This window comes from Leucopleurus acutus, assembly GCF_964270905.1.
Source record: "Leucopleurus acutus genome assembly, chromosome: 14".
NCBI lineage: Eukaryota > Metazoa > Chordata > Mammalia > Artiodactyla > Delphinidae > Leucopleurus > Leucopleurus acutus.
This window is the reverse complement of record NC_139156.1, coordinates 54,035,530-54,049,997: the sequence shown is the minus strand read 5'-3', so window position 1 is coordinate 54,049,997 and position 14,468 is coordinate 54,035,530. Positions and strand designations below refer to the sequence as shown.

Here is a 14,468-nt window from a genome sequence, read left to right as displayed (position 1 = left end):
ATGGTCCAAGAGAACTGGCAGGGAGGGGCCCCTGGCTCTGTTTCTGGGGCACCCAGCGCTGGTGGGCACAGAGGAGGATGGGCAGATAACAGTTCCGTGGACAGCTCTGTTCTCAGGGGTCATGGATCACAGCAGGAATCCTGACCTTGGCTCCTGTCCCGCCTCCTGCTGGACACACAGGTGCATGGGGACTGAGGAGGGGCCGAAGGTCTTCCCGCCACCCAGGCACTCCAGAGGCAAGAGTCTGCCCAGGCTGGCCGCCTGCACTGTGTGGCCTCAGAGCTGAGTCAGAGTGAGCAGCTCCTGGGGCTCAGTGTCGTGGGGTCTCGGGTCTGCCCAATACAGAGTGTCTGGCAGAAACAAACATTGGGTATGGGCACCACTGGGTGCTTGGAAGCAACACTGCCCACCCAGAGAGCACCCGGTGTGAAGAATGTGGTGTAAGCCTGGGCCCAAGACGTATAAGCGTTTTTTGTGATCCTCTTGGACACGGGTGAAAGAAATTGTATTTTATTTGAGCAGCAGTATGTAGACGGGGAGACAGAGAAACCTCCTAATAACAGAAACGACAGTTTTTTCTTATCGTTCTTCCTGTATGCTCGACATCATACTAGCATTTTACGTGTATTAGCTTGTTTAATCCTCATGATGGCTTAGGAGGTAGGTAATAGTTATTATCCCCATTTTACCAAAGGGAAAACCAGAGCACAGAGAGGTTAACTAACTTACCCAAGGTCACACAGCTGCTAAGTGGCTGAGCTGGGGCTTGAACCCAGGCAGCCTGGCTGGAGTCTGTGCTCTTGGCCACTCTGCCTTCTAGAAGCAGAAGGTAGTCAACATTTCACAGCTTCTGAGTTTCCAGCTGAGACTCTGACACAAGACTTGCCATCTCTCACGTGCGGTTTAAAGCTCAGGCCCTTCCTTCATCTTAGGGCTCTTCACGCCAGGCCTGTGAAGAGAGGTTCCTCTTACTGTCTCCCCACTTTACAGATGAGATGGAGAGACCAGCCCAGGCCTGTGTCATCTCGGCAACCCCCATCTCCCTCCCCTTTTGGGCCCTCACGATTCCTCCTTTTCTCTGCTAGATCTGTAGAGTAGAACCCTGGTCTCCAGGCACAGGCAGGAGTCTTCACTGTTTCTAACCACCCCCCCACCCCCAACAAGCTTCCTTGGTTAGTGGTCCCAGGCAGGACCCCGTGTTTTAGGAGATGAAAGAGGAAGGTCAGAAGATAGGAGGGTGTGGCCTGGGCCCGGGGGGGGGGGGGGGCGGGAGGAGGAGCAACAGCAGCATCCCCAGGGAGCCCTGGGTGAGGTGCTCTGGGGTCATCGGTGTGATTGACGCATCAATAGGAACACCAGTGCCAACCCATGAGTAGAGAAGAGCCAGGGCTGCAGCTGGCCTTCCAAGTTATATGAATGGATGTTGCTTCTGTAAACTGCTTGTTACCTTTCATTCCCCAGTTTGGACTGAGTGGCCCACTGATGGGCGTGCCTGTCACAAAACAGGTGTCACTTGACTTGGTTGTAGATTTTATTTGATGACAGCCCCAGCCTGGACACATGGGGATAGGATTCCATTCAGGGCTGATGGTCTTGGGGCCGGGTCCCCACCCCTGAGGAGTGGGGAGCTGCTGGCAGGTTTAAAAGCCACAGGGTGCCCAGGGTATTACCCTGATCGACTGGGTCTCAGATGCAGCGTGCCCGGTGTCTGTCCATCACTCCTGTCTTCTGCACATTGGGTTATGTAGCTGCAGTTCCATCTGTTAGTTGTGTGTTGGCTGCATAGCCTGTGCTGGGTGCCAGGGTTGCAGAAGTGAACCCCTCGAATCCCATCATGGCCCTCGGGGTTCACGCTCTCTCTGTGGAAGCCCCAGCTTGCCCCGGGATAGCGCATCTCTCACTCATTTCAGCATCCTTTGAGCATCTGCCGTCTCCCAGGCCCTGTGCTGGCAGCCTCTGGGGACACAGATTGGAAAGAGGTGAACAGGATACATTTGTGGAAAAATTCCTCTGGCCGCCTTATAGAGGGCAGGTTGGCAGGAGGCGGGATTGGAGACTGAGATAAATGATAGGACGTGCTTGTCATAATTCAGGAGAGAAAGGACAAAGCTGCAGAAGGTGATAGGAGCAGGCAAGAAGCAGAGGGGACAGACTGCAAAGATAATCAGGCTGCAGTGACCCATGGGTGGGGCGGGGGGCAGTGCCCATCTTCTGGAGGTGGCTTGAGGTGGTCCTGGGGATTCGAGTGGATATGGGAACAGGAACTCAGATGTGCCAGGGAGGAAAGGAGGGGAAAGGGGGAGGAGCCCAGCGTGGAAGACTGGTTCTTCTGCCTTGACTCACCAGGCAAGGCCCGTACCAGGCTTCCCTGCTGGGAAAGGGGACCACCAAGCTTCTGCTGCCACTTCAGAGGGTCTTGTGTGGCTAGAGTAAGCTGATGGTATGAAAGCATTTGAAAATGTGTCATTAGTGTATTTCACTGACCAGTGAACCCCGTTTGCATGTTCCCAGGGGCTTTTTCTGACTTCCTTTCCGCCATCTCCCCCAGAAGCGTGGTTTGAGGGCCCGCCGCCTGGCAGGCATACCTCCTGAGCCCCCCTGGGTCCTGCCCCATCCCTGGGTCTCAGAAGCCCTCATCCCTTCCTCCCTCCCTCCCTCTTCACACACACACTGTCTCACCCACACACACTCCCACACTCAGAGCTCCTCTGTTCTCCAGCAGCCTTTTAGCTGCTGAGATGCCCTTGATACTTAATACGCCTTTGTTTCATTTGTTTCATTTTGCGTGTAGCTTCCCCGGGCTGCAGCACATTTGGTAATTCTCCTGCCTGGCCCTTACACCCAGGTCTCTGTACCCCCTTCCCCAGACTGCCTTTCATCCTCCCTGCACCCCCATGCCCCCATCCCTTCCCGATTCCCAGACCTTACCGGGAGTGAGTATCCAGGCCTCTCACTGTCTGAATATCCGTATGCTCACCTCCATAGGAAACAAATGCTGCTTTTTTTTTTTTTTTTTTTTTTGTGGCCACATGGCTGCCTCTGGTTTCTGGCTGCTGCTTAAGCCCAAGTCCTTCCTGGCAAGGGGCAGTTTTTTGCATATGCCCGGGCGAGCTTGTCTGCCCCTTTGATGCTCCGACTCCCAGACTCCAGCCTCTGCCACCCCTCCACCCACAAGTGGCTCATTGTCTGCCGATTACTCTGCTGGTTTGGAGGACGCAGCTCCACCCTCCCTCCCTGGAGCCCAGGCAATTCCCAGAGGCAGCCGTGCAGCCTCTTCCGTCTGCCGCCTCTCTCAAGTAAGGCTAGCAGCCCCATACTGGTTCATCTGATCAGCCCAGCCAGAGTATCCCTTCTGCCAGGAGCTGCAGGTAGAGGCACATGCAGGGCCTGTCACTGTTTTCAGGGAGGGCACATCTGGGACAAGCCAGGACTAAGATGCCCCAGGGCTCTACTCCAGACCTTCCTTCATTTCTACATCTGGTTTCCTTTTACTTGTCCCTAAAGGACACTGGGGTGGCCGCCAGCTGTAGGGGCAGAAGCCAGGGAGATCTTGGGGAGCAAATTTCGGGAACTTGGCTCTCCCCTGGTGCCCTCCCTCAGACCTGCGTCCTGTGCCCCTCCTGATTCTCAGACCCCATGCTCATTACCATTTCTCTTCCAGAGAAGTCCGTGCCGCCTTACCGTAACACCCTCTGGTGCAGGGGCCCCTAGATATGTCTACTGGATCCCGTTAATAGGAGGTACCCCCCTTTGTCTCACACACACCACTATTTTATGTACGACTAGGAAAGAAAAACCTACCACCAGTCACACCATGGTATGACATCGACTGTAAGACACATGCTGCTGGCAGATGACTTAGTTGTTTAAGTCTATGGAACCCTGGTGTCCCTTGCAGCTTCCTGGATAAACTGCAAAGACAAGTGCAGGTAGTGGGAGCATGAGAGGTCAAACTGTCGTGTCTTCTCCCTGGCTGGAATCCCCTCTCCCTTCCACGGACCCCTCAGGGCTGCTGCTGTGTGGTCAGAAGTGGGCAGAGACACCAAAGCCCATCCTGTCGGTCACTTATCTACCAACCAAGGTCAAAAATACTAATCGTCATTGTATCAGTAGCAAACATACATAGAGCACCCACTCCGTGCCTGACGCTGTTCCTGTGCTTTGTGGTGGTAACGCAGCACATCCTTACAGCTGCTCTGTGACGTGGGGAGTAGAATTACCACCCCCCCAGTTTAGAGGTGAGGAAACTGAGGCACAGGGATTCAGGTGACTTGCTCAAGGCGTCACATGGGTGGTAGAGGCTGAGCTGGGATGGGTTGTGGAGTCCGTGCCTCACCAGCTCTTCGGGTGCTCTGTGAATGCAGAGGTGGGTGTACGATGGAGGGGTTACTTTTCTGGGGCTGCTGTGAGTTACAAGGTCCTTTGGGCCTCCGCCCACCCTCCCTCCCTTTTGGCTTCTGCTTGGATGCCCATGCGGTTGACTGGCAGCACCAATTTACAGCTCACGTCCACTCTCTGAGGCAGGCAAGCCCCTGTTAAGCCCATTTCACAGATGGGGAGACTGAGCTCCAAGTAGTGAAGCAGCCTGTGTGAAATCTCCCAGCTAAAGAGCGTCAGGGCACAATTCAAGCTCAGTCCGTGGAACTCCAGAGCCAGGGCGCTTAGTCCCCATGTCCCACAGCCTGCTCACCACTGTCCCACAGTCCCCTCTCCTCCCCTCTCCTGGGGTGGTGTAGACACTGGTGCTGCCTCATCAGAGAGGCATGCTTGGCTCAGCCGTGTACAGACAGAGCAGATGCACACCCAGACACCTACCCTGCCAGGCTGTCTTTCTGTCCTTGCGTAATCCTCTACCTGCCTCTGTCTGTCAGTTCTCCTGGGTCTCTGACTTTTTGGCTGCAAATCCCCACGTGTTATCATTAACCGATGTTTGCCTCAGAACAGCTTGTGTTGGTTTGCGCCATGATGAGAGCCTGCCCTGCGTCCGTCCGCCATGCGTCTGCCCACGTGGCCTCTGTGCCAGCTGGCCACTCGGGCCAAGGGGGTGACAGGTGGTGCCTCCCTTGCTCCCTGTCCTTTCCCTCTTGGTTGTAGGAATGTGGCTGTCCTGGCATCTGTGTTGTGTCATGGCTGCCTGATACCCACAGCACATCTGCTCACAGCATCCCAGACCCTCCCCAGCCAGGCCCCTCTACACCACCAGCCTCCCTTTATTCTCTCTGCAGAAAACCACTCCACTAGCAATAGGAAGACAAGGGCCGTCCTTGACCAAGTAGGCGGGTGGCTTGTGACACAGGAGGAAAGCTCTGAATGCCCCCGCTGTGCCCCCACCCCCTCCCATGGCGTGCTGGCCCCCAGGAGGAGCGCGGGCTGGGAGGGGTGGCCGTGGGCAGGGCGGGCAGCAGGCGGCACCATCTGCGGCCATCCTTTGTGCTGGCAGCCGAGCGCTCCCTCCATCGCTGTGATCCGCCGGGCCTCGTGCTTGGCGTGCAAATGAGTTTCCAGATGCCCGGTGCCCCCCCGCACAAGAAGCGGTAACTAGGGGCCTGGGAGAAGAATGGAGCAATCTGGAAATTCATTTCTGTTTGTTCCAGCCTCGCTGAATAGACCGCTTCTCCCTCCAGCTGAGGCAGATGTGTGCTGGGCACCCGCTTCAGGGGCGTTTTGCCACGGTTTCTGGGTAGACACACGCTGGGGGGGTGGTGCCTCTCCTCTCTGGCACCCTCCTCCCTGTGCAGGTGGTGGTATGGTGAGGCCCACAGAGAGGGGCAGGACACAGCTTTAAGACGCAGCTCGCCCACTGGCACCCCCTCCTGGAGGGAGAAACAGGTGCCCTGTTGGGGAGGGCACGGGCTGTATCTCAGCCTCGCTTTCCTCTCTGGTTGAGCAGTTTTGCACACCTGGTGACCCCGGCGGGACCCTTCACCACCCCACCCCATTCTCACAAAAACCACTGCCCTTCTTTTGTCCTTTGGTCCCCAGCAGACCCCTGGGAACATGGGCACCTCCCTCCCAGCCAGCTCTCAGCAGGACTCGATGGACGGGGTTCTCCTGCTGCTCCTAAAGATGCTGGGCCCCACTCACTCTGCACTCCTGACAGAGATTGCCCGGGCCACGGGCACGGGCAGAGCCTGGCAGGGTCTCAGAGGGCCCCCAGCCCTGCCTCTCGGGGCCTTGGGCTGATGGGGCAGCCTGTCCAGGATCTGAGCGGTTTGAAGCGGCAGCCCTGTGCTGCCACCCCGGGGCCTTGTGTGTCTGTGCGTCCTCCCCCAGTGCCTGCTGCACGAGGTAAGGGGTGTGATTCAGATGAGGCCCGAAGCGTTTCTCATTGAATCAGAGGGGCTAGCGACCATGGCCTCTTGGTTTTGGCCTTTGGAAGAGTTTCATCTCCTCCCCCACATTCTGGTTCAGCCTTGGGCTTCACCACCAGGATGTGCAGCAGGGGCACCATCTGTGTGTCTGCCTCTCTCTGACTGTGGTACTGTGAACGAATGACTTCACCTGCCTGAGCGGTGAAGCAGTCCGCTCATCTGTAGATGGGGATGAGAGCTGATATCCTGCATCACATGGGGTGGAATCGAGAAAAGGACACAGAAGCATGTTGCACGGCGTCCACATGGGAGACCCTGGAAACAAGCAAGTGGGCTCTGCATCCAGCCGAGTGGCTGAGCAGTCCTGGTTCAAAAGGCTCCTGGTTGCCTGACCAGGTCGACGCGTTCCAGGACTATCAGATCAGTCTGACTGATTACTCGTGGCAGGAGTGAGGCATTGGCTGGACTGTGATCAGCCGTTTTTGCGTCCACGGTCTCCGCAGTTTCCCCTCCTGCCCCTGACCACAGCCCTGGAGGAAAGGCAGGGCAGGGGTCATTACTCCTCTTTCCCTGCTGGCAAACTGAGGCCAAGAGAGGGTCTGTGAGCTCCTTAGGGTCACACAGCAAGGTGGTGACAACCCAGCCTTCCTGACTCCTGACTTCCCCAAACCTCAGCTCCTTTATGCGCTTTGGAAGGACTGGCCAGAAACACTGACCCTGAGGGTGCTTTTGGCCTCTGGTGGCCGCAGCGGCACAGTTCAGGATGAAAGAAAGTCCCCCAGCACCCAGTTCATTCCGGTTGCTTTTCTCTTGGTTTCCGAGGCCTCCTTAAGCCTGGATGTGGAGGGTTCTCCTGTGCTTCTGCCTTTGGTGCCCCTGGCAGACTCTAGCTCAGCCCCTGGGCCACTCTCTGCCCTGGAAATCCTTTGTCCTTTCAAGCATCTGTGCCCAGCAGTGCAGGGACCTGTCTCAGTCCTGACCGGAAGGTGGGTGCACGTGTGCTCAGCGAGCAGGATACTTTTGGGGGAGGAGTGTCAGGGAGAACCCTGCAGGCACTCCTGGGAACGTCAACAGTTTCCAGGAAGGATCCGGATTTTGTTTAAACCTTGTGATTTGGGGTCCCACCCATGGGGAGGAAGCCATGTTGAGCCCATTGTCCAGAGTCCGAGGGGGGTGGGCTTCACTGAGACGTCCGGGGGCGACCAGCAGTTCCTGACCTGGGCCCAGGGCACAGGTCTGTGCTTGGCCCCTCTGCCCCTCTCCGGTCTCCTCTTGGCACCGCCTCTGCTGTCTGCTCTGTCGTCTTGACTCTCTCTTTGCCGTGGCGGTCAGCCCTCCTCTGATCCATTCCTGCAGTAACAGCAGCTTTTCAGTCCTCCTTCCTTTAGGTGTGTTAGCCCCACTATACAGGTGAGGACACTGAGGCCTCCTGAGGAGGCTTAGTGACTCTCCTGGTGTCACACCAAGGTGGAGGCGAAGCCAGCGTCAGGAGCACCCAGTCTGGGTGGGTGAGGTGGGCCGGGCACAGAGCGGCTGACCATCCTGTCCTTCCTTGCAGCCCTGCTGTCCTCCTGGTGCGAGGAGCTCGGCCGCCTGCTGCTGCTCCGACATCAGAAGAGCCGCCAGAGCGACCCCCCTGGGAAACTCCCCATGCAGCCTCCCCTCAACTCCATGAGCTCCATGAAACCCACTCTGTCACACAGGTGAGTGGGCATGCGCCACCAGGGGTGGGTCCGGGGCCCGCTTGGGTGGATGCTGGACAGCCCCCCTTCAGGCCCCCAGGTCTCCTTGGAAATGCGCCTCAGGTGGGAGAAATGGGGTGGGTGCCCCTGAACAGCCGGGAGGATAGTACATTTTCTAAAATGCAATTGTCATGTTTTGAATCCTCGTGGGTGAGCGCTGTTTCTCCCCCATCAAAACAGAGGCTGAAAGGTCTGGGCTTACCCAGCCTGACTGCTTTGTCCCTCTGGTGGAGGGCCGTCTCTTCTTCAGGTTCCAGACTTCTGGCAGAAAGTTAGCCTTCCTGAACCCAGAGCCTTCCCTCTTTCCTAAGCAGGGTCTCAGGCAGGGCTGGAAGGGGCTCAGGAAGGTCACCGGGCTGGTGGTCACAGCCCAGGCCTTCCAGACAGGAGCCTTGTGCGGCTGGACCATCAGCACTGGGCAGGGCCACCAGAAACCCAGCATCACAGGTGGGACTGGGCTTGCCAGAGGCCATCAGGCACTGAGCAACTGTCCAGTCCGCCCTTCACCAGCCTTAGAAGGAGCACGTGGGCAGGACCGGCAAGTGCCCCAGTTCATTATCTCCACGTCCCTCGCTGAGCTGGGGATGTTCTCTGCGAGCGCCGTTCGGGCTGACCCTGGAACAACAGGGACTGTCATGCTGTCTGCTCTCCCTGTGCCCAGAGCGCGCTGCAGGACACCTGGGTCCCACCATCGAGGTGCTGCCGGGAAGTCTGGTACTGGCCACGCTTTGTCAGTCGAATTAGAGTTAGTTGATTCTTGGAGCCAGAAGGGAACTTAGAGTTCTTCGGTCCAGCACCTGCCCGAGCAGGATGGCCCCCAACATGTGGCTGGTTCCCTGCCTCGGTCAGATCCTTCTCAGGGTCACTGCCTCATTATGCCCTTGGTCAGGACTCTGACAGCTCTGATGCTTGGAACAGCCCCCTTCTGTAGGTGTTTCTGAGGACGGGGTACTGTTGGCATTTGGGCCAGAGCAGTTTTTTATGGTGCAGGGGTTTGCAGGGCATGTCATGTCTTGGTCCCTGCCCACTCGATTCTCCTAGTGAGCCCCAGGCATTGCTAAAGGACTCTCACATGTTTGGCGGGTGGAGGTATCACCTGTGGTTAAGAACCACTGCTCTTGAGAGGCAAAACCCTCCTCCGTCCACCTTCCCCCTCTTGCCCCCCACTTGGCCAGAAAGCCGCAGGTCTTCCCCAGCTGAACTGCTGCCCAGCCGCTGAGTACGGGCTGTGGCTGAGAGCAACCCAAGCTACACACTTTGCGTTTACCCTTGCTACCTTTTACCTCCTTAACTCTCCATCCTGCCAGAGCCATCCTGCCTCTCATGATCCCACGTCTCATGTCCTTCTCAGCCATCCCTCCTCCGGGTCATTTCAGTAAAGCTGCCTCTGATGGCAGGCCAGCCCCTCCGGGGACCTGCCACAGACCCGCTTGGCCGTGACCGCAGCCAGCCCTTGGCCAGGTCTCCGCTGAGTTGAGCTGAAAGCATGAGACTGCCTGGTCCTAGGGTTAAACAGATGAAGGGTGTCTCTGCTCCAGGAGCTGACTCTCACTGGTTGGGGAAATAAGGCTCAGTGAGGCAACATTGGGAGCTGGCAGGTGGAGGCAGGGTTAGGGTGAGTGACTTTGGGGTTCTCTAGGAGGAAGATGGCCAGGGTGAGACGGTCAAGAGGCCCAGAGGATATGGGCCTTGACCCTGAAGGACTTGGGCTGGAAGCTGGGCAGATAGCATCCTATGAGTTCGAACTGGCTTTCCCAAGAAATGCTCTGGGCTAAAGAGCCACTGGCTGGTACCCAGTGCCCTGCTACACAGACACACACACACACACACACACACACACACGGTACCCAGTGCCCTGCTACACACACACACACACACACACACACACACACACACACACGGTACCCAGTGCCCTGCTACACACACACACACACAGTGCCCTGCTACACACACATACACACACACACACACACAGTGCCCTGCTACACGCACACACACACACACACACACACACACACTGGCTGGTACCCAGTGCCCTGCTACACACACACACACACACACACACACACACACACACACACACACACAGGCTGGTACCCAGTGCCCTGCTACACACACACACACACACATACCCCTCTTCAGCCCCTTGTATGTGCCCATGGAGTGCTAGAGAGGGTGAAGCAGGCGGCCTCTCAGAGAAGGGAGAGCTGTGTGCTTTGGAAGACGCGCTAAGTGTTGACGGGTAACAACACAGCAAGGTGACAGGCATTCTGGACCATATCCTACACCCCAAGGACAGAACTGGAAGGGAAATGCCCAGAGCAGGACAATGACTTGCCTAAGAACACACAGCCAGGGAGGGGCAGGGCACCGAACCACACACAGCACTCTACCCTTCACCCTCCCACTAGCCATTCGAGACCAGTGACGTGGTATCTGGTCATTACCCGATCCTACGCCACACCTCGCCCTATTTCCCGATTTATAGTGGGACGGTTGAGACCAGAAGGAAGTATCATCTGTCGAACAAGGCCCAACCCACGTCCATTCAGACCAGGGCTGTTCCGAGGGCGCATTGTGGCCTGTGATTAGAGATCGGCTGCTCTCTACCTGTAACGTCATGCGTTTCCCCAAGGTGGGGAGTCCCTTATTTCCAGAGAAACTCCAATGGGGTGCATCACCTTCTAAGTCCCTCATGTAATTTCCCAAACAAAAAGGAAAGAAAGTGGAAGGGAAAGTCAAATACTGTCACAGCTAGGAAAGTCTTCTGCCCGCCCTCCTCCACAGCTGTATTGAATGACTTGGAGGAAGGAAGCTTCTCTTCCCCTTTCATTAAGGAGACCTCAGGCGGGGGGTGAGCTTAGGGACCCTGCGTGTTCAGGATTCGGTGCTCGGAGGTGTGTGGCTATTCCAAGACGCAGGGGTCCTTGTCTGAAGGTTCTGAGGACAAGCAAACAGGAGAGGGTGAGGGAGCCCGGATGCCTGAAGCCCCAGGCCGGTGGGCTAGGAGGCTGTGACTGTTGTATTTCTGTAGTTCAGGCGTCACGGTCACATCCATCACAGGCCACGGAGGTCGGCCCCACAGCATCAGTCTGTGAGTTGGGGCCTGTGCCAAGGACCCCTGGAGCCAGCTTCTGAGCGTGCCAGCGGTTAGGAGGAATCCTGGGTACCCACACGTTTGGCTCGCGCTGTGGTTCGTGGAGCAGCCTGTGGGCTCGTCCCCGTCTGGTCCTGACCACTGAGCCGTCGGTGTGCCGTCCTCCCACTTTATAGAGGTGCGCAGAGCACCGCACAGGAGAAGGGAGGCTGGGAGAGGCCAGCCCAGGGTAGGAAGGGGCCTCGGGCCTGCGGCCAGGCAGCAGGACCCCTTCACGGTCCCTGCAGTGGCCCAGACTTGTCGCCAACAAATATTTCTGTCTTCTTCCAGATATTTAGTGAGTGGCTGAAAAAGCCGTTTGTGATGAGCTCCTTGTCCACGTGCAAGTCAGTGCTACAACAGTAATGGAAAGCCTAATAAATCTTGTGTATGCTCTTCATTTGATTACAGTCAAAGTCCACTAGAGCTGGGGAAGCCTCCAAGACCGAGGGGTGCCACCCTTCCCCTCCAGGTGAGGGATTTGCAACCCGCAGAGGAGAGGTTCCTGGGAGGGGCCTTGGGGCTCCCCTCGGATTCTGGGCACGGCCCTGTGCTCCCCTCCAATCCTGAGCAGGGCCCTGTGCTCCACTCCGTATAGCAGGCGGGGTACAGGCCCTAGAGCCAAGCTGCCCAGCATTGAGTTTCCGCTCTGCCGTCTTCCCTCTGGGTCACTTTGGGCAGCTCTGTATCCTCTCTCTACCTCCGTTGCCTCACAGGTAGCAATGGAATGACAGCAGCAGAGGACTTAGCGCGTGTTGCCAGGCCTGGACACGGGGAGCCCCGTGGACGAGTCATTATTCTCTGAACCCTCAGCCTGGGGCCGTCAGACTCAGATGTGCTCATTCACGGTCAACCAACAAAGAAGGGATCAAGCAAAACTGACTGCCGGTCCTCTTCTTTCCTTGGTCCCATCACACCACCTTCACCGCTTTTCATTTTTAGCTCTTTTTTGTACAGCCACACCGAAAGCTCAGTTTGTAATAGACCCCTCTTCTTGCCCCCAGGAAAAAAGAAAAAAGCAATGAAAGGGAGACTGAAGGATCTATAAATCCGTCAGTTCCAGATTGCCAAGATGCAAGGATCTTTTCCTTTTCTCCTTCCTCTTGAAAAAATTTAAAGCCCTCTAATACGCAGTTAGCTGCACCAGTTCCTCTCTGAGTTTCACCGCAGGGAGGGAAGGAAGCAGCCCCCACTAATTGTGATGATGGAGAGAGCTGCTAATGGTCCCCCTAAATTAAAGATGGTGGGAGCGTCAGCTCCTCACTGGCTTGGTGTGTCATTAGTGGTAACACTACAGCCTTGCGCAGAGATGGGACCAGTAGAGCCGGATGAGGGAAATTAATTAAGGTCTGACGATACCCTTAATAGGAATTTGTTATTTCTCCCAAATAAAGTGGCTGTGAGAAGTGCAAGGGAAGAAATAATGCAGCCCTCCCTCCCGCTTCCCTCCATGAATGTCTGTGTAGACACTTTCATAGAAGGTGCCCGGGAACCAGGAATCATCACTCCCTCTTTACTCATTTTCTCATATTTAGCAAATATTGGTCAGTGCCCATGGGGCTGGCAAACAGACATGTAAACCGTCTGCTGTAACTACAGTGTGAAGAGCTCTTTGTAAAATATATGAAAAGAAGTGCTAAGGGAACAGAGTAAAATGCCTTTGGTGGTCTGCTTAGGAGAGTCACAAAAGGGAGCATCCAGGCTGGGCTCCGAAGTATAGATAGGAGTTTATGAGAGAAAGGAAGGCAGAGGAACACTAAGGAAAGCCTCAGAGGCTTGGAACATATGTTCAACAGGCAGGAATGATAATAACACCCCCTCCCATTGATAGCCTATTTGCAAAACTTCTAAGCACCATCACTGTATCATCAAGTAAATATGGGTACCTACACGCCACTTGAGCTGGAGAAATGGAGAGAAAAGTATAGGTACAGTTGAGCAGAGACTGTCTGCCAGGCACTGTGCAGAATTTTACCTGTATTTGTACGTTTCATCCTAAGCATATTAGTATTAGTCCCACTTTACAGATAAGAAAGTTGAGGCTGACTTAGGTAACAGGGCTCAGGTCATAGAAATCACCAGTGGCCTACCAGAGCCAAGGTTTGACCCCAAAGAATCTAAGTTCCGAGCCCAGATAGTTAACCACTGTGCTTTGAGGCCTCCCTCTGCCATTTGAATATTAGCTAAAAAAATGTTTAGTCAGAGTCCTTGAATATTTGCCAATCTACTCAGTCCAGGCCAAAGCTAGTGATTTGATGTATAAGGTGGTTTTTTCCTGGGACACTGTTTGGGTTTTGTCTGCAGCCAGTCTTTGAAGCATAACTCACGTCTCCTGTGTGCCTTCCCTGGCTGGCTTCCCCAAGAACCTTGAGGAAGTCATGCCCCTTCTTGGAGTTCTCAAGGCCTTGGTGGCCTTTGTAATGGAGGCTTCCTTGCATTATCGCCATCTTTGCACAGGGAAGCGCCACCTTACTGGACCCTAAGCTCCCTGGGACAGTGGCCAGGCCCACTATCAACCTTACCCTTGACTACCTCTGGGAGCCTGGGAGCCTCAGATCCTAAGGCATGTGTCTGTGGAGCCCACTTCAAGGGATTAAATGAGTTCTTGTGTGAAAGTCGCTTCACGCGGTTCCTTACATGTAGAAGCCACTCAGTGAATCACAACAGTGGTAACAGCAGGCAGTAGTTCGGGGGTACCCGGCTGTATTAGGCCTTGCCTTACCCATGTGAGGTCACCTAATCCTCACGGCCGCCCTCTGAGTGAGGGGCTCTTCTCATCCCTGGGTGTGGCGAGGGATGGCACACTGAGGCCTCTATCCCCCTCCCTGGAGGGCAGGACCTCTCGCTTCCTGGGTGCCGGTGCCCATGTGGTCACAGGCACACTGTAGGTGGTCAGCAGTCAGGCTTAATGAATGAATGCATTCATTCATTCTAAGGCATCCCTCTGAGGTCAAGCACAGAGAGGCGGTGTTTCTTTCTGACACTTTTATTAGAAGCTTCCTGAGCCCTGCAGGTGTGTGAAGACATCATGCCAGGCACAGGTAGCCGGAGAACCTGGGGCTCCCGGGGCAGAAGGAAAAAGGCAGGAGGGCTTTCGCTCAGGCTCCCACTTGGGCCCCAGAAATGTGAGGAGAAAGTGGAGGTCAGGCCAGTGGATGGGGTGAGGGCTTCCTGGAAGAGGTAGCCTTTGGAAGAGGAGCCTGGAAAGGATGAGTGGCATCTCTCAGGGTGAGGACGAAGCATCCGAGTCCGAGAAGAGGCCCAGAGGTAGGGAGGCAG

The 14,468-nt window shown here is 55.8% G+C and overlaps 1 protein-coding gene across 1 annotated transcript in view; it reads left to right on the top strand.

Moving 5' to 3' along the window:
* Positions 1-14,468, top strand: part of ZMIZ1 (zinc finger MIZ-type containing 1) — a 141,785-nt gene that overhangs the window by 100,118 nt on the left and 27,199 nt on the right. The window contains exon 5 of the mRNA XM_082854962.1: positions 7,870-8,014. Within this exon, the coding sequence (XP_082711088.1) occupies positions 7,870-8,014 (145 nt within the window). The remainder of the gene's footprint in view (positions 1-7,869; positions 8,015-14,468) is intronic.